Below are 26,731 nucleotides of genomic sequence, written 5' to 3' on the forward strand. Positions count from 1 at the left end.
CTCTCTCTCTCTCTCTCTCTCTCTCTCTCTCTCTTTCTTTCTTTCTTTCTTTCCTGGCCTTTGCCACAGTCTTAAGAACAAAAAAGAGATGGAAGGCAAGTGTTTCAGGCAGCCCAGCTACATCTTCCGCTCAGGCCTGGTGATGGCTGCCACCTGAACTCACTGCTCCCTCCCTCTCTGATGCCGCCTGCATATCCCACACAACGTAGCACCCACCTGAAAAGGCATCAGAATCCCTGGCTGGAACAAGATGAGTGTTCAGGCCATACACAGAGGGCCCAGCCTTTAAAATCTGGGGTACCTCCTGATACTACAAGGGTGGGAGTCAAATGACAGGACATCTGATGTTGAAAACTCTTTTTATTTCTTTGGAATATTAGCTCATTTCTTGAGAAGTTCAAGTGCAGTATTTAATATAGCAATATAACCCAAAGGACATTTTTCAGTCCAGGGTTTTATGGCATCGGTGCATAATGTGAGCTTTCAAATATCTGTGTGCATTGAGGGGAGAAGAGCATAGAGAAACAAAAACATTTATATTTGACATTGGAATATATTGTTTAGTTTCGTCTTTCTTTTTTTTTTTCTGCAACAGCAATTTGCCTAATGATGTTTTGCTTAAACTAATATTAAAATAAGTTTGTATTCCTCAAGCACACACTGACTATTGTAGCAAGGCATCGTCAGAGTATGCTGGAAGCCAATCTGGAAGTCAATATTTGGCACGTATAATCCCCAAATGGATAATCATGTTTTTAAAAATTCAGTATTCACATATTCAAGGAGGTTGGGTATGTGTTCAGGATAGTTGTTTGCTAACTAATATCTGTCAGGCATCTCTATTTATGAAGCAGCTTCACATAGAACCTATGGTTTAATACAGCATCCCCGAAGGAAGGTAGTATGATTCACAAGTTACACTGAAGGATTCTGAGGCCAGTGGTGGCTAGTGGTACGCTGCATACGGGGAAAGCGGTGCAATGGTGGAGAAGGCGTTGAACACACATGTTCTGTCTCCCAGTCCATACATTCCCAATTACCCTTCTTTATGGTATAATAGGCATATTTCTCTGTGTCAAGGCCATGTGTTAGGTGATATTTCAAGATCCTTTCTAATCTGAAGATACTATCTATGATAGTATAGCGTCCCAAGCCAGCCAAAGCATTTAAGACTCTCTTTAAAATGTGAGTTTACTCTTTTTCCCTATAATGTCCTGTTCCACCTTTGATTAACAAGTGAAAGTTTCATAGTCTGTTCTTCTTTCTCTTCTTAATTCTTGGCTAGAGCCATCCCTCTCAAGAAAAAAAAAAGGCAGTGATTAAAAAGTGAGAAAGAAAGAAAAGCCAACATTAAATCAATGCTCTGCATTTTTGCTCGATGTATTACCTACCCTTTTTTCAAGAAGGCCTGTTTTATTTCAGAAAGACTGTCTAGGAAAATGGACAACAATGTTAAGTAAACCAGTAAATTATTTCTAATACTGCTTAATACTCTGTTATAAGAAAACAGAAAATGAATAGAATTCTATTTCTTAAAGCTAAATAACATAATAGCCCATATAATGAAAATATGGTTCCCTGAATCATTTTAATATTGCTTATTTGTTGAGTGTTCCTCTCTCAAGAAGCTGAAGGTGTTTTATCAACAATGCTTCAGTAATTCTCACATTCCCCCTTCATGTTGATTATGTCCTTCCATTATATTGAAGGAAAAAAATGGCACCCAGAGAGGTTGAGTGGTTTGCCTAAGGTCACTCAAGAAGGAAAAGTCAATGCCAGGGCTAGAACTTAGGTCTCCTCATACCAGATTTCCAACAAGCAAAGTGAAAATAGATATGCTAGCATTTGGGTTATATATAGGCAACAAACCCATCTGGGTGTTTTATGTAAGATCAACTAATTGCTTACTTCTTTTTCCCTCTTTTAGTCAGAGGTGAGATGTGCATGCTAAGTCAAAATATCATCAAGACGACCCACTGCTGACACATTGAGGGGGGTTGTCCATGGGTTCCTGGGGTGGGAAAAGAAGAAACCATGTACTTGTGCTTCCTCCAGGAGGAGTCATGGAGACTGTGTTTTCTTATCTCCTCAGCCAAGAGAATGTTTTATTAACCATTGACCACTGCAGGGAATTGAAAAAACTTCTCTATAAATTTCCATTTAGTTTCAAAGACTCAAAAAACCACATGGAGGACATGATGACCCTTTGTCACTGGCTCTACTGGAAAGGGGAGGGGATATAGGGAAGGGAGAATGTTGATATCACTAGTTTGTATGTAGGAAAATGGTGACTAGGTTACACAGCCCTTATACAAACACAGGAGAACCCACCGCCCATCTGACTCACTTTGTCCGGGAAGGCTGAAATCGAACTGAATTTCAAAGGTTGGAATCACTGGTTTCTAAGAGCCATCCTTCCAGGAGAGAATTTGGTATTGCCCTAAAGGCTTCCTTAGGGATCCCTGGGGAACCCTCATAATTCATGTTATAGCCCACAGAAATTCTAGGCATTATAGAAAGCGACTGTAGCCAGATGGCATTCTCTCTCGTGTCACTATAGGACAGAAAATAGTATTTCTTGTCCATTGAGGGAACATCAACATAAAAGGAATTTCCCTCCTTTGTCACACACCACCTCCCTCCTCCCCCTTCGCTCATGACTACCATTAGACAGAGAAGGAGCAAACATCTATACAGCTCTTACTATGTGTCATTGAGTTCTCAAAATAACCCCATGAGATAGGTTTTATTATTTCCACAGTAGAGGAAACGGAGGCCCAGAGATGTTAAGTAACTTGCCCAGTGTCACACAATTTGTAAGTGGGAAAGCCAGGATTCATTCCTGGGCAATCTGCTCCAGCATTTGTGTTTACATTCACTCCTATCTTGCATGATTTGGCTCTTATGCATTCGGCTCCAAACGCTGGGAATGCAGTTGTGTTCTTACTATTAGTATAATCTTCTTTCTTCCAGTACACATAGAATGAAGTATCAGTCAGCTAATAGATTTTTTTCTTTTAATGTGAAGAGTTTTCTACTTGCAAGGGGAGTTTAGTGCCACTTCGTAGCTCCATGATCAGTTCCACTATTAACATTCAAAGATTCTCACCCTGCTGGTATTGTGGTCAGCTGGTGATCAGCCCTTTGGGTCTCTCACCATCAGACAGCATCAAGGATGCTGGCTATGGTGTGACCAGTCCGAAGCACACTACAAAAGTCAAGGGAATCATTTCTAAATTTGGTGCCATCTAATTTTTAATTCCATCTGCAAGACTTGACCTGTTCTAGACAATTGGGGCATAGACTATACATAACAAATTATCTACCTTCGAAGTGGTTGTATTCACCAGAGGGAACCAACCCAATTTGCAGTCAACAAAGATGTGTACAAATTAATAGAAATGCCTATAAGTGCAACAGTCACAATAAGTAATGATGGGTATTAATAAACAATGGTTAAGAGTACTTGAAGGGGTGAGTTGGAGTAGGTTGGGATTCTGCTGGCATTGGGGAGAAGTGTGGAATTAATTAGACACATTATTGGAGCAAGCTCAAAGATAAAAAGAAGAAGAGGCATTACGACTGTCATTTGAATGAAGGAGAGCATGGCCTCGCTATGACACAGCTCAATGGATGAGCACCAACAATGGAATCCCTCACCAATGATTTGAGTAAGGCACTTCACCGCCTTGGGCCAAGACCCTCCCTGAGTTCTTCCATCTGTTGACGTGGAGAACAGGGTATTGAAATCCAGAAAATATAATGAAGCACTTTGAGTTCTTCATAAGAAAAGTGTCACCGTCATACATCCTTTGGGTTAAGGAATATCTATTATTTGGAAGAAATGCCTATGGCACTTGTATCATACCTGATTTTGCCCCAAGTACCAGTAACTCAGATGTCTTTGGGGAAGGTAGCAATCTAAAACATCCGCATAGCCATTCAGAGTCTTGCAAGTAAAATACTTCTCTTTGGCATCATATGAACACCTTGGGCTCAGCCCAAGGCAAGGCTGTATAAACCCAGACCCAACTCTCAAATGACTGCCCGTTCTTTGCTCTCTGGTTGGCGTCGGCAAATCACAAGTGGAATCAGATGTTTTCTTGCCAGTGTGACTGATATGTTTTCAGTGGAGCTGTGTTTATGTCTTGATTCTTATTTGTGTGATGTTCTATGTTTTATAACTTGAGTTTCCAGGAATTTTTCCCACGGCTGTGCATCATTTCTTATCATCCATAACCAAATATGGCAGCTTTAAATAGTGCTGCCATTTTTCTCAGTTTCACTCACTGTGATATAATCAGGTATAGATTTCTTTCTTTCTTTTTTTTTTCAGTTTCAGGTGTACAAAAGAGTGCAATAGTTATACTTTTTACCCCTCACAAAGTGACAAGCCCCCTCCCCCAATCCACCGCCCCACTCCCCACCCCCACGTTATCATACATATCTATTACAATTCCCTTGACTCCATTCCCCACACTATACTCCACATCCCATATATATATATATGTATATGTATATATATATATATATATATATATATATATATAAATATATATATATAAAATTATAGTTGACATACAATATTATTCAATGTCAGCTTCAGGTGTACAGTGCAGTGGTCAAGCCTCTACACCGTCCCTGAAGTGGTCTCCCTAACAAGACATGTGACCATCTGACACCCTACAAAATATTTACAACATTATTAATTATATCCCCTAAACTGTCTTTCATATTCCTGTGGCAATATTGTAGTTACCAATTTAGGCTGTCTAACCCCTTCCCCTTATCCCTCATCCCCATTCCCCACCCCCTCCTATCTAGCAACCATCAGTTTTTCCTCTATATCTCTGAGACTATTTCTGTTTACTTTGCTCATTTATTGTGATATAATCAGGTATAGATTTCTGACATTTAATACCTCATGAGGTTTCAAATTCAGAAAGCAACAAAAAATTTGTTTCTCCTAGATATCTCTCAATTGAGAGACACAGAGTGAAATAGAACTCACATATGTTTGCCCAGAGAAACTCTCAAGTATAGAAGGACTCCAAAAGTGGCCCAAGCTAGTAATTTCTGCTGCAGCAGTTGTGTACCTATGATCAGCTCCTTTATCCCCTTTGGATCTGTGTATGGATTCTGAACTCTCTCTGTCTTCCCATGTCTGCACTAGCTCTTAGATGATGAAGAAGACATGGTCAGCTTGTGATGGACCCCAGTGTAAAAATGACATACCTTAATATTGACAGTAGGTTGTGCCATGATTGATATGATCTCGAGCTTGGAAGTTGACCTGTTCGTAGAACCCCTGAGCTTAATACTACTTTTCTCTACTATCCATGGACTTCCTAGATTTCTGGAATTATAAAATCATATCATTTCCAATTTAGGATGGTCTTTAGGGAGCATCTATTCCAGGGGTTTCTTAGTAAATAAAAGCAGCAAGCCTGGTGCAAGACCAAGGGAACAGTGGGAGCTGGAGCGGGCAGGTGCTGTCTAGAGTGGGCAGCTACCACTCAGCTCCAGCCAGTTGAGAATGTAGGTGGGCCCAGGGTGGCCAGATCACCCATTTTTAAAAAGCCAGAAATCTGGATTTTTAAAAGAAATCTTCCACTCATTTAATGTTGGCAATTAATCAAAATGAGTAAATACTGCAGGGTAAACTAACTAGTTGTCTGTGGGCTGTATGTGGTCTGTAGGCCACCAGTGTGTCACCTTTGATCTAGTCGAGCTCCAACAAAGGCTGAAGAGGAGTGTGGACTTGCCCAACAGCATACAGCTAAAAACTTGGAGCAGATTACTGAACTCTCTCCTTCTCATTCCATTTCCCTTTCCTGTGAATGACTTGGAACTTGGCACTCAGCTTCCTGGTCCTGGCTCCATCCTTTGGCTCCCATGACTCTGGCCAAGCACATCCCTGGGCTGGGGACAAGCCATGTTTTCCCACAGCATCGTGGTTCGAGCCCTGGGCTTTGTGTCAGAAAGCGTGTGTTTGCATTCCAACGCTTCCACTTCTTAACTGTGTAACCTGGATACATCTCTTGACTACCCTGGACTTTGGTTTCTTCACTAAAATGAAAATAAAAACCTGTGCCTCACAACACTGGTTTGAGGTTTATATGAGAAGGTCTCACTCACTGTGGGGAGACGACTCTACAAAGGAAAAACCAAGGATGCCTGTTGTATTAACATCCTCATAAGAAAGATGTGAATGTCCAAGAGGGGTGCTATTGTCCTACTCCGGCACCACAGACATCAACAGCTCAAAGGTGCTCCTGGGCCCATCCATGCTGCCACTGGAGAACATTGCGCTGCACGCAAGGGGCACTAAGGGCTGTTCTGCTTGCCCAAAGCCTCCCTCACCCTAGGAAGTGATGTGGCCCGGACTGTTCTTTTGTTTCATCTGCTGAGATCAGGGTTGGGTAGGTGTTTCAGAGCAGCCCCCTCTACACCCTCACCCTCAGTGTCATTTAAACCAATTGGCCAGAACCCAAGGCAATACAATCTGGGGCCAGACCAGTGTTCACCATACCGTCAGTTCTACCCTGCCCTGCCCTATCCTGCCTAGCCCTGACTGAATGTGTACAGTGAATCTTCTTTTTATCTCCATTCCAGGGACGCAAACCCGGCTATTTCTCCTTCCTGGACCCATTTTCTCCGGGCGTCTGGCTCTTCATGCTTCTAGCCTACCTGGCCGTCAGCTGCGTCCTGTTCCTAGTGGCTCGGTACAGTCTTCTCCCCGTCCCTATCCTCACACCGCCACCTTGTGTCCACCTCTGGGAACTACATGGGAAGGGTGGGGCATAGGAGAAAACCTTGGTGCCAAACTAGAGAAATGGGCGGGGACTCGGGACCTGAACCTCTCTCTGCCCAGCTGTCAACCTGGCACTATCCATCCACCCATCTATGCACACATCCCCTAACGTGCACAATGCCAAACAGGTGAGCTTGTCCGAATTTGCGTATGCACCCCAGCCTCTTCCCCCTCCCACTCCCCAGTCTCCAGCCCCTTGCTTGTGTAGGAGCTTTTGAGGGGTGGGGACAGGAAGATCACTCTGACTAAGCACTATGCATTTGGCCGCCCTGGCATCAGTCCTTGCCAAGATCTGCCACAAAGTGCTGAATGATAAGAAACAGAGCCTGTGAATCCAGAGTGGGGGGACTGGAGGCCTTGGTGGCACAGGCCAGGGAGAAGACCTCCTCTCAGAGGGCCTGGCCAACAGGTGGGATCTGCCTGTGAAAACACAGCTGCCTTGTTGAATGGGAACCATGGAGGGTGGCAGATGGCAGGAGGGCAGGATAGACTCATTTCACACTCATTTGTAAATAGTGTTAAAACAAATGGTGCACATCAGGAGTTGGAGAAAATAAGCCCTCCCTTCTCCCTGGAAACCCAAGACTGCCCCTGGGCCTACGGAAGAAACCAAGGAGCCTCCCATGGCTGAGGCCTCCCTAGGATGTGCACAGAGAAGCTAAGGGCCATTGGACCAGCCTGGGCTTCAGGAGAGCCATCTCACTATCCAGAAGCAGAACAAGTGCTAGTGGCTCATCAGTCACTCCCTCAGAATCCCTGCTTCCTGCTCAGAGCTCAGCTCACCATACTAGAGGACCAGAAAGGGCTCTAATACAGGAGTAGTGCACTGCTCAGGATGAGTTTCTATAGGGCTGACAGAGACTCCGTTCCAGCTGTCTCCTCAGAGGCCCCCTCTGCCTAGGGGCCACAGTAGAAGAGCCAGATGACCCCACCCTCTGTGGGGCGGGATCTTCCCAGAGAGCACGGTTTCTTCAGTGGCCCCAGGGGAGTGTGTGCTTTCTCCAGTTAGAAGGCAGAGCCCCAAGGAACCATAGAGTGCCTAACCCCAGGGCAGTTCTCAGCCTGCCCAGGAGACATCGTGTCACCCAGCCTGTGCTTCTTTCAGTGGAAATCAAAGCCAAGTTCAGGAATATCCTGGGCCCAGAGAGAAAGACCCCTCTTAACAACCTGGTGTTCTTCAAAGGCTGCTGTATATGCTGTTTAGGTACCACCTACCCCCCCCCCNAGCGGCCATCCAGAAGCCAGTGACTGATCTGCCTCGTCTGGGAAGAGCGCAAGGATGGTGCCAACTTGGGCCAGTGAAGCAACGTCCTCCACAACTAGACTGAAGAACAAAACGACAGCAACTTGTCTGTTCCCATCCCCCCAATTCCCCAATAAAAATCTTAAAAAAAAAAAAATTAAGTGTCACAACTACATTCAGCATATTTCTCCTTCATCCCTTCTGCCCAATCTCAGGTAATGACATCTCCATCCAGTTACCTGAGCTGTCCTTCACTTTTGTTACCTTGCATGTTCAACCTGGTCAGCTCCCTCCTAAATAGCTATCAAATATGCTGTCCCCACTTAATCGGCCTTAGTTTAGTCTCCCCTATCTCTAACCTGAACTGTTGCCATTCCAGTCGCCTATGTCCTCCTTGAGGACCAAGGGTTTCTTATCCATAACTGGATCCCCATCAGAGGGCCACAGTCATTATTAGTATACACGAAGAAGCAGCAGAGTGAAAACCATGGACTGGTTTTCTGGAGCCAGGTTACTTGGGATTATTCCCAGATCTGCCATTTACTAACTGCATGTCACGTGTCTCAGTTTCTCCATCTGTAGTAATGGGTTGTCGTGCAAACTTAATGTGGCTCCATACATAACCCGTGCATCACAGTGCCTGACATACGCACAATAAGTTGTTAGCTATTATGTTTAATAAATGGGTGCGAATTGCTCCCCGCTGCAGTCCATCCTCAATCCATTACTGCAGACGGAGAGTTGTGTTTTTATCATATCAACTTCTCACTTAAAATCATTCACTGACTGCCCATTGCTTACAAGAAAAAGTGCAACCTTCTTAGCATGGAGAATGAAGCCCATCTCTCCCGTTCCACTTCCAGTTCTTCGCCTGCAGGCACTTTCACCCCATGGTGCTAACTGCTCTCCCATCGTGTGAGCCTCTTCTGCCTCCTTACCTAAGCTCATGCTCATCTTCTTGTCTCTCAACCATCTAACAAACTCTTCCCTAGTTTTCAATACCCAGCTCAAACAGCACTTGCTCTTCAATGTGATTCCGCTAGATGGAGTTGATTGCTTCTTTCTCTGAGTTCTTTCTATACCTCTATTACAGCACTTATATACTGAATTATATTATCCTTTGCATTCTCTCTCTCTCTCTCTCTCTCTCTCTCCCCCCTAGTAGGAGACACATTGAGGAAAATGTATCCTTTTGTCAGATCATTTATTTTTATGAAATGACTTTTGGTATGGAAAATGTGGTCATCCTCACATACAGTGTTTACTTGATTAAGTATAAAAGGAAGAAAGGGAGGGAGAGAGGGAGAGAGGGAGGAAGGGAGTGAGGTACCCTGTAATCCTGTGGGAAATGAGCACTGCTATCCTTTGTGGCTCATGGTTGGGCAGCACTGAGCCCCAGCACTGTGAGGATGGCTGGCCTAAATAAATGTCTCTTCTCTCTTTCTTTCTTTCTTTCTTTCTTTCTTTCTNCTGTCAAGTATCTGTTGTCAGTGACAATAGGCAAGTCGTGCGGAAGCTGGCACACTATCTGACACTTCCCCTCTCTACCTCACCGCACTGTCTGCTGCTGCTTTTAGGAAGCTGTCCACCTGAAGTCTGGCTTTGCTACTCCTTAATTCACCCTTGCCCTCTTTGATTGAGTCCCTGCGAGTAGCAAGCCACAGCTCTCAGGTGATCTTGAGGGTCCTGGAAATGATCTTCCAGCTTAGTTACCAGATACGCGCGCGCGCGCGCGCACACACACACACACACACACACACACACACACACACAGCTGCTTTACCATGCCTGCTGGAGCCTGAAATTTCTTAACCAGCCCTGGAAGTTAAACACCCCCTCTTCCTTGCCCTCCACACATGCACACACTGCCCCCAGAATCCAGCATTTACAAAAACATTAACCAAAAAAAAGCATGAAAGGCCTGCCTATACAGCCTACATATACCTACACACACACACACACACACACACACACACACACACACGTATATATACACACATTTTACATATATAATTATATATAATATATATTATATTATATATCTACTATATATGTAGATAGATGTAACCCCCCCCCATGTGTGTATATTTGTGTGTGTGTGTGTGTGTGTGTGTGTGTGTGTGTGTATAAAATATCTAAGCCAAAGATAATCTGACCTAAGGTAGTGGTTTTCAAACAAAGTTCCATGGAGTGTGAAAACTCATGGGAGGTCAGAGACTTTGGAGGGGCCGTGAGAAGAGGCTGGGCTGCCAGAGCTCCGGAGTCTCAGCCTGTCTTCATCAAACCAGCTCCATTTTTATCTCTTATATATTGTACTTCCGGGTAACATTTTAGAGGGGGGGAAAATGTTTGAAAACCACTGATCTAAGGCAGCCATTCCCAAGCTAGCTGATATTAGAGTTACTCAGGGAGCTTTTAAAAATTTGAATTTCCAGGTCTGATCTTCTCAGAATCTCTAGGGACGGAACTGGGAATTGATATGTTCAAAGCTCACTTCCAGTGCCCCGTAGGCTTGGGAACCCCTGAGGTGAGGCACCACGAGTGCAAGCCAGCTCCATAGGCCACAGGGAGAAGGAGCCCAACTCAGGACACAAGGCCAGTGATGACACACTGGCCTTGCATTCAGGAACAAGCCGCAGAGACAGGCATGTGGCCCAGCGACTGGAGAACACCAAGTGAAGGTGGGACTGAGTGAAGGACAAGACGGGGAAGGTTGGTGATGACAACACCGTGTGAACACACTGCACATCCCTGCTGAGCACATACCCATACTCATCTCCCATCAAAGCTGGAAGTTGTTTGTTTGTTTTAAACACACACACACACACACACACACACACACACACACACACACACACACACACACACACACACCAAAGCTGGAAGGCTTTGTGTGGGAAATAGGCTGGCGCTGTTGAATAGAAGAGGGAGTGTGTGTCTGTGGGCAGGAAGAAAAGGCATTCTCCACGTCAGGGGTATTAGTCAGAAAGCCAGGGGCAGGCTGAGAGGATCAGTGGGAGGGAGTGCTGCCCACCTCACAGGAAGCAGAGAACTCAGAGGAGCCCTTCTCGACCCTGTGTGCCCATTATATTCACCTGGGGAGCCCTAAAAAGTACTGATGCCCAGGCCCTACCTGGGCAAATGAAAGCAAGCAGAACCTCTGGGAGCGGGCTCTAGTCATTGGCATTTTTTATAAGCTCCCAGATGAGTCTGAAACAGACAGTGCTGAGAACCATGGCCTTAGGGACCATCCAGGCCCGTGTTTCTCAAAATGTGGTCCTTGTGTCAGTGGTATCAACATCAGCTAGGAACTGGCAGATTCGTAGGCCTGACCCAGACTTACTGACTCAGAAGCTTTGAAGGTAGGCTTCCAGCATTCTGTGTTTTAACAAGTCTTCTTGGTGATTCTAAAGTAGGCTACAGTTTGAGAATCATTGCTATAAGCTGAGGGTTTTTCATATGTGGTTCTGTGGTGCCGTAGGATCCTTCTGTGATCACTTCAGGGCCCTGGAGGTGGCAAGACAGTCAACTCCCCAGCCATCCACTCTTCACACTCCCAGCTTCCAGTCACGAGGCTCCACTTTCATCTATTTTGTATATTATAGTTTCATATCAGATTTATTTTGGAAAATAAAAGTGTTTCTATGATTAAATAAAAACAGTTCGGAAACTGCCAATTTAGTCCAACCTCCTCATTTTTCGGTTGGAAAAATCCAAAGGGAAGCGGGCTTGCCCAAGGCCACAAGGCCTGTGACTGAGGTACAGAGGTGAGGTCAGGAAAGAGAGCCCCCCCCAACTCTTCCCAGCACCCTTTCCTTCATGCCCACCCTCCGTGGCACTGGTGGATGTTCTTTTTCTCCCACAGGTTGACCCCCTATGAGTGGTACAGCCCCCACCCGTGTGCCCAGGGCCGGTGTAACCTCCTGGTGAACCAATACTCCCTTGGCAACAGCCTCTGGTTTCCAGTCGGGGGCTTCATGCAGCAGGGCTCCACCATCGCCCCTCGAGCCTTATCCACCCGCTGTGTCAGTGGCGTCTGGTAAGACGGGGCAGAGAAAGGGCAGGGCCAAATGGGGTGGCAACACACAGGGTGTCTTCAACAAGCCTTGCTCCACTGCGCCGTGGCTTCCAGTAGGCAGGAACCTTAGCTTCCCTGTAGGAGAGTCTGTAGGCTTCGCCTTTCAAAATAGACTAGCAGGGAACTGAGCTGCATTCTGCCAGCTCAGAAGGTTTGGGCACAGTGGGTGGGTGGGCTTTGTGCCATCTTATCCCCTTTCTCTGCCTCAGAGGTCTGGATACAGAGGGGAACCAAGTCAAGGAAGGAGACAGAGTGAGAAAACAGCCTCGGAGGCCCACTGTTATAACTTCCTGACTTGAAAATGACCTCAGGTTGAGTGGCTGGGCCTGCAAAGGCATATGCAGATGTATGCAAATTCAGGAAGTCCCTGCAGGAGGAATCCAGCCGGGCTGCCATCTCACACCTCCTCCTCTAGCTTTCTTTCCCTCTGCACCTGGCTCTGGGGGCTTGCCAGACATGTCCACCTAAGCAGGAGTGGGAAAATGTAAGCTTTTAGTAATTCAGAGTCAGACAGGACGTTGGGGAGAGAGTTGACAGCAAGTAGTCCAGCCTCTGTCTACATGGGCAGTCAGCCAGCCTCGGCCTGAAACTCCCTTCTCCTGGCTCAGCCAGGGCAAAAAGAACATGGTGAAATGATTCCATGTTGGGAAAGCTCTTTGAAAACTTGAAAATGCTACATAAATTTATGAACTAATAATTGCTATTAGACCATTATAGGGGTAAATGAAAAATATATATATATATATATATATATATATATATATATATATATATATATATATTTCGTAGATAGGTATAGATATAGATGAAGGTATAGATATAGACATAGACATAGATATAGATATACAGATAGCGTAGAAAGGCAAGTTTGCAGAGTCCAAGTTTCTCATTCTCACTTAAAAGCCCACTGTTGTGTTTGGCTGTCACAGCTTATAGCATTTACCTCTTCGGTTCGCTCCCTTTCTTTTCAGCCTGTGCAAGCCTAAGGAAAAGGAAAAGCGGTGTTTCCACCATTGGACACCCATGCCAGGACAGCAGGTGGTCTGGACAGTTATCAGAGGGGCTGATGGGAAGTGAAAATACAGCTAGGACAGTGACCCCTTCCCAGCTGGGGTTTTCGTTTTCCCTAACAAATGATAGCTGCAATAATGTTTCAAACATTTGGGCAAGGTGCTTGCCCACTATCAAACAGCAGCCAGAAATCACCAAGTAGATCAACAGGGAGAACTGGGTTTCACATTCCTTGGAAGAAGGAATGGTCTTGGCAGGGACCGTCACAGAGCTCCCACAAATCCAGGAAATCTGTGCAGAATCCCGGAGACAAGCAGAAGTTAGCTGCAGATTTTGGTCTCTTTCTTCCTGGGCTTTTCCTTGCAGAGGGTGTTTGTTCCCATGTGCTGTACAGAGGGCCCCATTGCGGGCTTCATCCATCTGTCAGCTCCCCACCTCCCAGAGAACTGCCCAGTGCAGCTGAGGACCCCCCTGTCGAGGAAGCTGCGCTGCTCTGCATTGCTCTGCAATTGGCCCCAGGTGGCTTGGTTGCTGCGCTCCAGAGCCTCCAGAGCAGGTGCAGGAGGGAGTCCTCAGCCCCAGCTCTGAGTTGTGCACCCCTCTGCCTCTTGGAGCTCTTGATTATGAACCCAGAGCCTCGGTTTGGTCAGCTCCCTGGAGGAGTGGGAGGTCAGAAGATAACCGTCATGGCCTGCTTTAGCTTCCTCACCCAGGGCGGATGACAGAAAATGCCAATTCGCTGACAGTGATGCCAACTTTACAAATGAAAATGCCCCTTTTAGACAGGACCAAGTTTCCACTGACCCCACCCCCATCCCCGCCCCAGAGAGAGCATAGGCATGATTTGCTTCCTCAGCAGAGGCCCTGGGCTTGCACTGATTTACACTCTCTGACTTCTTCTCTTGTGACCAGTGGCATAAACAGCCACATGGCCACCCAGGCTGGAGCAGATGCCAGAGTGTAGTCATAGGGCTGAGGGAACCTCCGCAGCCAACTCTGAGGCAATGTCCATACCCAGGGCTCCTCAACTGGCATCAGTAGCCAGCATTGCTGAGCAGCTTGAGAATGCTCCCTTTCTCCTGGGATCACTCTACCCCCAGTCTCCTCTGGCGGGTGGTCGTGAGAAATAGCTGTGAGCAGAGTGTAGGAGCCTAGACAGGAGCAGGTAAAGCAGGTCTTGAGGAGAGAGGGATACCTGGCACTTACAGGTCACAAACAGGGAAGGTGGCCAAATAATTTTCATTCCATATCTATCTCTACATTTCTTTATATCTTGCGTTTATCTAGCCATGTACAGATTATTAGTCACCACTGACATATCTCATTTGATCTCACAACTCTCAGGAGACAGACAGGCAGAGCAGACATTATCATCGCCATTTATTAGACAGGCAAACAAGCTCAGAGGATGTGGGTGGCTTTCCCCCAAGGTCTCATAATTAGAACAAGACAAAGCCAGAACTAAACCCAGATCACCTTACTGATGATCTGGCACAAGGATCTGGTGGTCTGGCATAGGGATGCACCCATCAAGTTGGTGGATGCCCTTTTCACTTCACTCCTGGGAGGCAGTGCGCAGGAGTCCTAGACATAGTAGCAAAGAGGCCGGTAGGACTTTCTGCTCTTGAAAATCCATCTGGAAGCTGCCAGCTATTGAATTCCATGGCAAATCTTATGCCTTCATTGGGAATGTCTTCATAATGAATAAAGCCTCATTAATTTACACTTCACTGATTCAGAATGTATGATTATACCACCTCAGTTGCACTTAGATACATCTGTAAACCCTTATAAACAAATGGATGGGGTACAGATCCGTACTGCTTGGTTAACCTATTTAAGTGAACAAACTGGTTTTAAGGGCTTTTAGTATGTATGCTGCTTGAGTTGCAAAACTACTCTAATTTTAAACGAGTTCAATCTACCCAATATAACAACCTCCTATTTTGAAATAACATGACCACTGTAAGAATGTTTCCTTTTTTTTTTTTAAAGATTTTTTTTTTAATTGGGGAATTGGGGGAGGGGAACAGTGCTGGGGAGTTGGGGGAAGGGGAACAGACAAGTTGCTGTACTTTTGTTCTTCAGTCTAGCTGTGGAGAACGTTGCTTCACTGGCCCAAGTTGGCACCATCATTGCGCTCTTCCCAGGCGAGGCCGATCAGTCGCTGGCTTCTGGACGGCCGCTCACGGCGGCTTGAGGGCTGCTCACGCTGGCTGCTGGCCACACATGGCAGTCCATGGCAACCCACTGCAGCAGTGGCTGCAGCCTACACCATCGCCGGCGACTCACGGCAGCCCAGCTCCAGGTTGAGCTGTTGTTCAGCATCTTAGCTGTAGAGGGCAGTGCCACTGGCCCTCAGATGTGGGATCCGAACCGGGGTCCTCTGGCGTCCCAAGCCAGTTCTTAACCAATGCACCACTCGGCTGGCCCAAGAATGTTTTCTAATTCTAACTTCTGAGTAGTCCAAATGTGCTTTTAAACAGTTATTCCTAAAGAATTTCTGCTGTTACAATTTGTAGAATTGGTTTTAAAATATCAATTTATCAGTGTGATGTTTGGCAAGTTTCTTTGCTTCTCTGAGCCTCAGTTGCTCAACTATAAAATTGGGATAAGAATTTTACCTCTCTGAGTTGTAAGGGGTACATGAGATAGTGTTTGTGGCTCATGGCAGGTGCTCAGCACATGGCAATGCTTATGTGACTGTTGGCTGCCATCCTGAGAAAACAAGGGAGCCATCCCAGTCCTAGCCCTAAACAGAGCCCCCAAAGCTTGCACCCTTACCTCATTCCCTAGCTCATTTCTTACAGTCTCCTGAACTATCTCATGTGCATGGACATGCCTCTACTGAGTAACAACCCAGTAATCACCTCCTTTAGAAAATAAGAAAAAAAGAGAACTATCTTCTAGGCAACCCTCACAAACACTGTTCATTGACATCGTATGCCCGCGTTTTTTCTCTTCCCCTACTAAGCTGAGAGCTCCTTCCAAAGAGGGACACCTGGTCTCCCGTAAATCACAGAAGGCCTGGGGATGGAGGCTAAGACTCCTGGGAATGCCCCAAGCAATGATGACTTCCTGGTCTTTTCCTACATAGGTGGGCATTCACGCTGATCATCATCTCATCCTACACGGCCAACCTGGCAGCCTTCCTGACTGTGCAACGCATGGATGTGCCCATTGAGTCAGTGGATGACCTGGCTGATCAGACCGCCATTGAGTATGGCACAATTCACGGAGGCTCCAGCATGACCTTCTTCCAAGTAAACCCATTTGGTTGCTCACCAACATCAGGAATTAGGCAGAATAAAGCTGAGCTATTTGTCCACTGGAGATGAAAACATGTCTCATCATCCCACTCTTTCTTTTGAACATCTAGTTTGGAGGTTCACATTTTTCTCCTGCACCATAAAAAACCCCTGGAATGAAGTCCTTTGAGTTAATACCAGCCTGTCCCAAAGTGTTGTACATGAACAACTAGTAGTAGTTGAGATGATTTTAGGTACGATTTCTTTTTGAATTTGTACAGAGTTTATTTGAGCCAAACTGCCAACATATACCAGGAAGCAAGATCTCAAATGCTCAGGAAAATAATAGTTTTGCAGCTTCTTTTATGCATTTGAAACTAAGGGAGGAACATAAGGAAGATTATATGGAGGTGGGAGAAAACAATGCGAGGATTGGATTACAGGATAGTTCACAAGATTATGTGCTCTCATGTGGGTGGGTTATTTCAAATGTGTGTTAATCTTAGATGCACAGAAACAGTGGATAGGGCTTGCTTGAGGCAAAGGTAAACCTTTTACTGAAGAAGTTATAGGCCTGGGGCATGATTACCCACCCTCACCTGCCCAGTTAGGAATTTATGATCAGATCACCCTATGAGGTTACTTTCCATAGAACCCCGTTTTTCATCCATAGTTCTCCCTTTTGTTCGTAAATCAATCCAAAGGGCGCACTGATGACCAACATTTTTTTGGATAGTGTGGTCTCACAGCACTAGGAAGGCTCATTCCTAGGAAGTCTCAGTATCACATTGTCTTGTTGACCATTGGAGATGAGGCAATCAGGTCTTAAGGCCTTCCTTGTGAAAAACAAAACAAAACACTGGATCATTTCTGTCCTGTGAACTATCATGATCCGAGTTTTGCCTTCTGTCTTATTTTACTGTATTTGAGATCTAGTATAACATTTACATAAGCCATGAAAAGAGTATTAACAGTTACCTTAAACATCTTCAGTAACCAAAAACAGTTGCACTATATAGAAAAACCCAAAGAACAAGTATAACTATTATTATGACTAATATCATTAGCAGACAGGTAAAGACAATCAACCAAAATGGATTCTGAATTCAACATCAATCCATAAGTATACAAGCCTTGTTGATGTTTTGGGATATCTGTCTACCTCTGGTGCTGGTGGTTCTCAACCTTGAGGGTCTTTGATGTCTCTAAACAGGGACAGATGTCCATTCGCAATTATGTACCTGATAAGGTTCCTTCCAATGAGGTTGGAGATTGTCTTTTACTTCATAACATTTCCAATAAACAAAACCTCCAGGTGGCAGTCAATGATTTTTAAAGTCTTTGTCTCCTGACAGCTTGCTGTGAAAGGAAATGGTTATAACTTGCCATTTTCTTGAAGTATAAGAACTCTATCAAACCTTGGAAATTGTGTAAGATGTCTTCCTTCAGCTCATAATGTCAACTCTTAAGTTCCTTCATCTACGTTCAGCTTAAATGCGTTGTGATGTATGAAGGGATGCAAAAATGGAAAAATGGGGAGCCAGGAGCAGGGAAGCACCACGTGGCCATCTTGGGTTTCCCATAGCCCCGAATATTCTTTAATTTACAACCATTGTCTACCCATACTATATACCCTAGAAGTTTTCTTCACTTAGTTAACAATGCTTCCCATGCAATTTCAAATCTTTTGAAGTGTTTTGGGAGCCCTTCTGAAACATCACAAAGTTATTCCTACATAGATTGAGATTAGAACCCTTAACACCTCAATGTCTAATGAAAACTAAGAAGTAATCAATTACCATTCTTTTAGCTTGGACATTTTATAACCTCTAGAAACATTTTTCATAAACCTAGAAGTCAATTATTCACATGGACTTATTTTTGTGAAACCCAGGTAAAATAAAGACACCTCTATTTTACTTAAACCAACAAACCTAAGCTAGCTTTTATTTTCTAAGGATTAATATTTGATCATGTCAACTTGAAAATCATTTGAGTTAGTTTCTATATTTCTGAGAATTTTAGAATACTCAATCCCTACAAGCACTTGTCTTTAAATTAATTATAATAATACCATCTAAATGTAGAAAATTATCTCACATTTAGAGCACACATATATAGACATACACAGACACAAACAGAATAGTTGGATCTAAATTTTATTTTGGAAGCTTTTCACAATTTATATCTGCCCTTGACAAGTCAAGTTCCAAATGACCTTCCCCCTTTTAAAATAAGGATAACAATTTTTAATACCTCAAAGAATCGGGTTGACACCTAAACCTCATAGATTGATACATTTATCTAAGTCCTCTTTTTGAAGCTTCAGGAGACCAATTAAATATATTTTCCGTTCATTCTGCCCAATTTTATAGCCGGCTTTTTCTAATCGTGTGCTCAAAAGATTAATTTAGAAGTATCAAAGGTTCCTCATCTTGGCTATGCTAGTATAATGGGAAGCTAACACCTCATGAGACTTGTCAGCCTCAGAGGCACTATTTCCCATTTTAATTTTGAAATCTGCAGAGTCTGAACAAAATTCTAGGGAAAGTTTGTTCTAGAGAAAGACGTGCAGCCTTTACCTGCACGTTTCTGGGCAAGTCAAATGCTGTGGATACCCCTATAGGGCTGCTTTAAGTTCTAGAGGAAATTCTTCCTCATGCAACCCCACAAAGATTCTTAGTCACCTAAGAATGCCCAAGATAAGGCCCACAAGAGCTAACCAGATGCTACCAGAACCATGACACTCTCCAAGGCACGGGTCCCTCTCTGGGGCTCCTCTTTCAGGGTACCCATTCCAGGATGCCCTGCCCTTCTCCCCACGGCCCCCACCACCTTCTCCAGAATTCACTGAATTACCGCACTGGACAACTCCTGGTGCCCATCTCCACGCCTCTGGATTCAGGGATCTGAACAACTTTTGTGACACGATTGGCTATTCAGGTTGAGGAAGGAAGCATCCTTTCTCTTTTGAAGTTAAAGAGAGTTTAGTCTCTCATTTAACCAGCGAAGATTCTGTTCAAATGTGCAGTAAGCAATCCAATTAAAAAGCCAAAATTAAAGCAGCAATCCATTTGTTTTTCTTTTCCCTGGGTTATCTTAACACTTATCCACCTTGAAGATTTTCTAAGAATAGATCAAATAAAATTATGGCCTGCTCCTTAAAGCAAGGAGGGCTGAAATTTTTAGAGAAACTGACTCCAGTTCACTCAGTGCAAAGCAGGGAGGTGGTGGGCACAATGGTTCCTTGCTTGTACCTAGCACCAGGTCAAGGTCCTCAGGGTGGCCCTGGGTGGGTCTCTTCGGAATCTTGCCTATTACAGCAAGTAAATGGCATCATAAGAAATGTCCAAACCTGTAGAGAATTTTTATAAGATTTTATTTGAGCCAAGCTGATGACATGCCAGGGAGCAAGATCTTGAGTGCACTCTGGCAGAACTGTTTTTTTAATTGCTACAGTTTCATATGTATTTTGATGAGTATTAAAAACATATATATGCAGTAAATCTATCTGAACTTTTATTTATATTACTGCATAGGATGAGGCTAATGTATATATTTAAATTTTTTCTAAGCTAGTTAAATCCTATAGGTTGTACTTGGCAAAGAAAGATTAGGATACTATACGAATGACTGACATGTAAGCAACACTAGGTTACGATGAGCTGGTTCCATTGATTCCAGACTAGATATGCCTCAGATCAGAACCCTAATGGCTTCTTTGAGTTCCCTTGCAAGGCGCAGGAGAAGGCCCTGCCACAGTGGGGTGCTAGCTGACAGACCAAGTGACTGATCACCAAGGCTGACAGAGAAGTAGGTTTCACATGCGCCAAGATCTCTAGGGAAGCAGATTTCCCCTCGAGTTAATAAGTGTTTAGCCAACTTACTACCCAAGAAGTTCATTTTCTCATGAAACAAGTCCAAAGCCTCCACTTTTCTGTTTCCCATACAAGTCTTAGTGCCTGTTGGCACAGAGATCAGTGATAGCATCGTGCAAACACAGGATTTGGATAGACCTCCAGAATTCTCTCAGATAAAATTGTTATAATTTGTTACTAGTGACTGATAATTCGTCTAGGGTTGACAGAAAAGAGCTGGTACTATTCTTGCAGATAGGGTCTCATTAGAAGTTCCGTATGAACCTGAGTTCACTGCCCTCAACCTGAAGGACAATAAAGAACACAACCAGAATTTCCATTCTTACTTCTATCAGAACATGGGGGATTGGCAATGGATGATCTTGTAAGGTGGATAAGGCGAAATCAGTCATCAAACCGTCAGGCAGAAGTCACAGAAGGCCTTAGGACCTTGTTCTTTCTTTCGCCTTCTGTGAAGGGTATCAAAGGCACAACCCCCTCCTCCTGCCATTATGCAGTGGTAGTTGAGAGAAGAGGGAAAGGGAATCGGTTGTTGGGTAGAATGAGAGGACTGAGTAGCAGAAGAGCCAGAAATGTAAGGCCCACTTTGATGCCCTCCCTTTTTAAACCAACATTTCCTTTTTCTTTTCCCAATCCTGCTTCCTTGTGTTCTTTTCCCAGAATTCCCGCTATCAGACCTACCAACGCATGTGGAATTACATGTATTCCAAGCAGCCAAGTGTGTTTGTGAAGAGCACGGAGGAGGGAATTGCCAGGGTGTTGAATTCCAACTATGCCTTCCTTCTGGAGTCCACCATGAATGAGTACTATCGGCAGCGAAACTGCAACCTCACTCAGATTGGGGGCCTGCTGGACACCAAGGGCTATGGGATTGGCATGCCAGTCGGTATGCAGGAGAGGAACAGCCTCCTTGGGTAGCTTCATGCAGGCAGAATCAGAGTAGCTAGAACCACTGAACGCAGCATTGAATTCAACAACCCTGTTTCTAGAACCAGTTTAACACTGACTTTAGGTGGGCATTGTTGAGGTTAAAAAAAGCAAAACCACGTACTTCCACTAATCGGCAATCAGTGCCCAATCCTTAATTATTGAAGGACTAATTGAGTTGTTATTCGTTTATTAATTATTAACGGGCATGTTGATGCCCTTGGTGGATTCTTTAGGTCTTTTGTTCTCCCTTCTGTTTTCTGCCCTTCGGTCATTTCTCTGTTGATGCACATTTCTACTAGCAGGGCGAAGGAGAAGGAAAAGATGGTAAAACTCAAATGAATTAATTTTGCTATTAGTGTCCCTGATCCCTTTCATTATGAAGTGGAGCTGACATGATTAGATGAGATGGCTTCCAAATCATTTGTGGATCTCACTAATGCACCTACTCCAAGTTGGCGTACATAATTGAGAATGGGCAGTAAAGCTCTGGTACTCACCTTGCTGACTGTGTGTCATCTGGTTTGTTATATGAGGGTAGTGGTGTTTGGCTTCTGGAAAGGTGTCCCAGCTGTGCTTCCTAAAGAATATATGTGCTTTGGGCTTTCCCCTGCTGATAGTACCTCTACCAGAAGGGGAACACTTTTAGCTGATTGTTGTGATTGTGGGGCAGATCCGAAAATGTTCCCCAGGTGATTTGGACATGCACCCTTCCCCCACACACTACTGAGAGCCACATTGTATAGAGCTGACCTCATCCAAGTCTGTCCTCATACAAGGCTGCAGGGGAAGAAGCAGGAATTGAGGCGGTCAGACCATATGAGGAAACTGGATATGTGCATCTTTGCTGTTATCTTACACATTCATTCTTTTGAGCTTTACCTAACTCAAAACTCTATACATATTATAGGCTTCACTTAGACCTGTGAACTGTGAAGAGCATGAGTTGGAAGTCAAACAAACCTGGGAATGTACCCTGGTTACTGACTCTGGAACCTTGTTTAGGTTATTATACTGAGTCTCAGTTATCTCATGTGTAAAATTAGGTTTCTAATCCCCATGGGATTATTGTGAGGGTTAAATTAATAACCTGGTCAGGTGCTTTATCACAGCACCTCACACAGCCTGTTTGGAGGACATTGGTGCCCTCCCTATCTTTTTAAGAGTTCCCTGTGTTATTCAATAAAAGCAGATGACTTCTTAAAGACTGCTCAGAAACCAAGCCAATGAACATAGGTAATAATATGGTTCATCCTTGAATTCTGTGAATTCTGACATTAGCAGTTGTATAAACTGGAGGCCTCATTCAGGGCACTTGCAAACCTGCATACCCTTCACTTACCATCATGTTTTATTGATGCCTATTAATATTACAGATATAGGCCCCTTGGAAAAATTTGTTGGCTGACATTTTGTTTCATAATAGTGGAGTGAACCACAAAATGAATTTAAGGTGCACCTCAATAATGCTCTAGCAATAAAACGAATTTCACTCAAATGTCAAATGCTTCAAAAATTTTCATGAAACAAGCTGATACTGACATAAAACAGGCTGACTAGAAATTTTCTTCTATAACAAAGGAAACAGGGAGAGAAATGCATTTGTTCTATATCTGACATGATGCTGTTTTGACATGTGCTATTGTACTTAATCACCCCACTTGCAAGGGAGATGTGGTCCTCCCCATTCTAGAGAATAGAACTGAGATTCAGAGCCAATAAGCTACTTGTCCAAGGTCACAGAATAAGAAGAGAAGCAGGCTGGGCTTGAGCCTAGGATGCCTGTCTCCAAATTTAGTACTTAGCTTACCAGACCACGTTGCCAATGAGTCCTACCAGCTGGATAGGACAGGATCGGCAGGAAGGTGAGCGGTGGACTAGTCCAGCTTCTCACATCACGCTGGGAAGAGCATGGCACAGTCCACTGATATGATGGAATTTAGGTCCAGCTGAGGTTATGTCCAGGAAAGACAAGCATGTGTGTCATTCTTAAGCTGGGGGTAAGAGCATAATTGTAGAATAAGCAATGTGCTTAGACCCAGGAAAATTCAGAGAAACAGAACAAGGAATGCAATGGAAAAGTAGTCAGGTGGTTTAGGAGCTAAACTGGCAAACGGAATAAGTGGAATAATCCTTTCATGGGGCACCTGGTGTGATTGAAATTGGGTTGAAAACTGCTTGAAATACCTAGTTGGGCTGGACAGTTGTCTCCAAACCTGGAATAGTCATTAGTCTAACACCATCTGTTAGTTCAAGTAGCCATTTGCTGCAGATGTGTAATAAGTATCTACTAGTCATGAGGTACTATTGACGTTCACCCAAATCAGTTACACAGACGCATTTGGTGCTGCAAGCTTGCGTGCCCAAGCATAGTTGTATCCATAGTAGGGAAGGTTCTATTTGTAGAGTCATGGGCTGTCAGGGTCCAGAGAGATCTGGGAGTCGATAATAGTTGCCTGTCAAAGTACAGTCCATGGCCCAGTGGCAGGGCATCACCCTGGAGCTTATTAGAAATGGAGGCCCACTGAATCAGAGTTTGCAGGTCAGCACGAGTCCCAGGTAATTCCTATGTACATTAGAGTTTGAGAGAACTAGTCTACTTGTTCCAAGCTTCTGCCTAAATTGTTCAACATAGCCTTTTCCCCTGGGAGAACTATCCACATCAGGCCTTTTCAGAGCTTGGGCAAGAAAACAGGGCTGCTTAGTTGATTTCCATACTCCTGGCAGCTTTTTCTTAATGATTTCAGGCCTCACCCTGCGCTGGGGCAGTGAGCTTTCCATGGTTTCATTTAAGCCTTTTGTGTGTGTGTGTGATTAAACCTAAATTCCAGAACCAAAGCTCTTTGACCAAATTCCACTAGAAAAATTAAAAAAGAACTGCACTGAACCAAAGCCTTTTGTCTGAAGAGGGAGGCAGGAGCAGTGTGAATAGGGTGGAGAGGACTCTCTGCAGGCAGCAGTGAGGGTTTGGGGTGCCTGGTGACTGGACTGTCCACATGAATGGAGGACAGGATCTTCCATCACACTCTTGGATGGCTGTCTCTCTCATTGGTGGCTGCTCTAGGTAAACAATTGTCAGGTATAATGTAGTGAAAGTTATAAATCTCTGAAAAATTAATCTAAATACAGTAGAAAATAGACAACTGCCCAACGGAGCTTTATGGCACAGATTTCCCTCCCTGGCTTCCTGCACGTCAGTTAACCTGGATTGAAAGTGGTGGCACCTGGATGCAGGGTGGGGGTGGAGGTGGGGATAGGGTGCCACAACTGCCTGGAAAGCTGTCACTTCACCCACACTGGATTCTTGGCCATGGGATAGATGTGCCAGTCCGTGTGGAGAGAAAGTAGAAATACCTGAGTGCCCTGCATGAAGCCAGAATCCCTCTTCTCCACTGAGAGTTCTCAGACTAAGCATAGTGGAGAGTGTCCCCAGCTTCTGCGGGGACACCCTGCTGCCTCATCTGTCAACCACCCCCTAAGGTTAAGCAAGCAGAGTGGCCAGGAGGTTTCCCTGGCAAGGGAGCAAAATGATACATGAGAGGGCACTCACATCCTGTGTTCTGGGCTCTCCTGTGACTCCACAGGCTCAGTTTTCCGGGACGAGTTTGATCTGGCCATTCTCCAGCTACAGGAGAACAACCGCCTGGAAATTCTGAAGCGCAAATGGTGGGAAGGGGGGAAGTGCCCCAAGGAGGAAGATCACAGAGCCAAAGGTAAGGATGTTCCTATCCTAGAGGACCAAAGCAGCTTGTTTCTGGTATCCAAGTTTCAGCTAGTGACTTCTACAGGACACATTGGGAAGCCTTGGAAGGAACCTAGGTTTAGGCTGGGACTGGCTGGGGTCAGGCCTATCTCAGGATCCTGGAGTATCATAGGTCCTGGCTCACAAGTGGAGAGACCACCTCCACCATGCCTCCTGAATCTGGCCACCACCACTTCCCCCGGCTCAAGTCCCCATCACCTCGCAACTGTACAATTGAAATAGCCTGGTCTCCTTTGCCCATTCTTGCCCCTCTACAGTGTATTCTCCATCAGTAGCCAGAGTGATTCTTTTTAAGATACAAATGAGATTGCGGCATTCCCCTGCACAAACCTTCCAATGGTTTCCCATTTCACAAGCTCCTACCTGTTCTGTTCCTCCCTCAACTTTCCCCTTTTCTTTCTGTTCCCCAAGCTTCCCAGGCTGCTGCCACCTCAGGGCCTATGCACTTGCTCCATCCTCCGGCCTCCCTGAGGAAGTTACCTCCGAGAGATCTTTCCCTTCCCACCCCATGCATCTCTCCCCATCACCTGAACCCTGCTTTATTTTGCTTTCTGACCTCATCACTATCTGATACTACATTTTCCATTCATTTATTTGTTTAGCCCCAGAATGTCAGTTTTCATGAGGGCAAAGTTTGTCTTCTTCACAGGGCCTGGAACATGGATATTTTATTGAATGAATGAATGAATTAATGAATGAATGAATGAATGTTAAAACAGGCTGAATAGAAAGCAGACACTGACTGACATGTGTAGTTGAGGGCCCCTGAGTCCCCATGGTTTTTTGCAGGGGAAACTCGCATATCCTGGTTGGCCCAGGATAGTCCCAGATCACATCTGTTGTAGATCAGTTAATCCCTGTTAGTTATTTTTAGAACCCCCTTCATTTTCAAAATGTCCTGGTTTGGATGATAAATCATATAGATCACCCTAGTAATCTACTGGGGCCTTGCTAAAAGGTGCAACAAATGTACCTATACATGTTCTCCCCTAAAAAGACAACTGAGGAGTAAAATGAATAATAATACCATGTGCTTCCCTCTCTGCTCAGCATGAATGATTTTCCATGAGATAGTGAATGAGTGACTTTGTGTTTCTAAGTGTCTCTAAGTGCCTCTTTGTCCTGCAAGGAGAGGTCTAAGGAATATGGACCTCTGCATGAAAGCCCTTCGTAATTTAGAGGAAATGCTGCCCCTTTCATCACAGGAACCCAGTTAGGCCACACACCGCTGGGCTCTCCACTCCGCAAAGGTAAAAAAAAAGGGGGATGCTAACTCAGGGGGGGAAAGAAATGGGACCGGTACAGAGAAAAGCATCGGGAAACTTTTGTGGCTTGGATAGATGGAACTAGATGTTGAAGATGCCCAGGACCTGAATAGGTAGGGAGGGTATGGCAGGGAATAAGCACCTCGAGGGAAAGTGTGGAGGCAGAAATGAGTGCCGTGGGCAGGGCTATGAGCAGGGGTGGCAGGTGGAGCAGAAAGAGATCCTCGTGAAAACAGGCGGGCTTGCCTGGCGGCTTTATCCTAGGAAAGGTGTAGAGAGCAAAAGGCTCGTACACCACACCCTCTCCATAAAAAGACACATGGATGGAAAACAATCTACATCTGACCAGGCCTGAAATAGTCCAAATAAAATGAGGTTATTGATGAGTTAACATACGTTGAATGTTGTTCTGTGATAATGAACTTGAGAGTGGTAGGAAAGAGTTCCATTTTACCAAGGAGATGAGGGGGAAACAGTATTGGCTTTTTTTGCTTGTTTTTGGGG

The 26,731-nt window shown here is 44.8% G+C and overlaps 1 protein-coding gene across 6 annotated transcripts in view; it reads left to right on the forward strand.

The window, feature by feature from the left end:
• The window catches only part of GRIK4 (glutamate ionotropic receptor kainate type subunit 4), a 416,055-nt gene that overhangs the window by 368,770 nt on the left and 20,554 nt on the right, over positions 1–26,731 (forward strand). For all 6 annotated transcript variants that reach the window (XM_019631615.1, XM_019631614.1, XM_019631618.1 and 3 more), the window contains 5 exons: positions 6,616–6,725; positions 11,923–12,096; positions 16,244–16,409; positions 20,933–21,158; positions 24,784–24,912. In XM_019631615.1, coding sequence (XP_019487160.1) covers positions 6,616–6,725; positions 11,923–12,096; positions 16,244–16,409; positions 20,933–21,158; positions 24,784–24,912 — 805 coding nt within the window. The remainder of the gene's footprint in view (positions 1–6,615; positions 6,726–11,922; positions 12,097–16,243; positions 16,410–20,932; positions 21,159–24,783; positions 24,913–26,731) is intronic.

This window comes from Hipposideros armiger, unplaced genomic scaffold, assembly GCF_001890085.2.
Source record: "Hipposideros armiger isolate ML-2016 unplaced genomic scaffold, ASM189008v1 scaffold_1020, whole genome shotgun sequence".
Classification (NCBI taxonomy): Eukaryota; Metazoa; Chordata; class Mammalia; order Chiroptera; family Hipposideridae; genus Hipposideros; species Hipposideros armiger.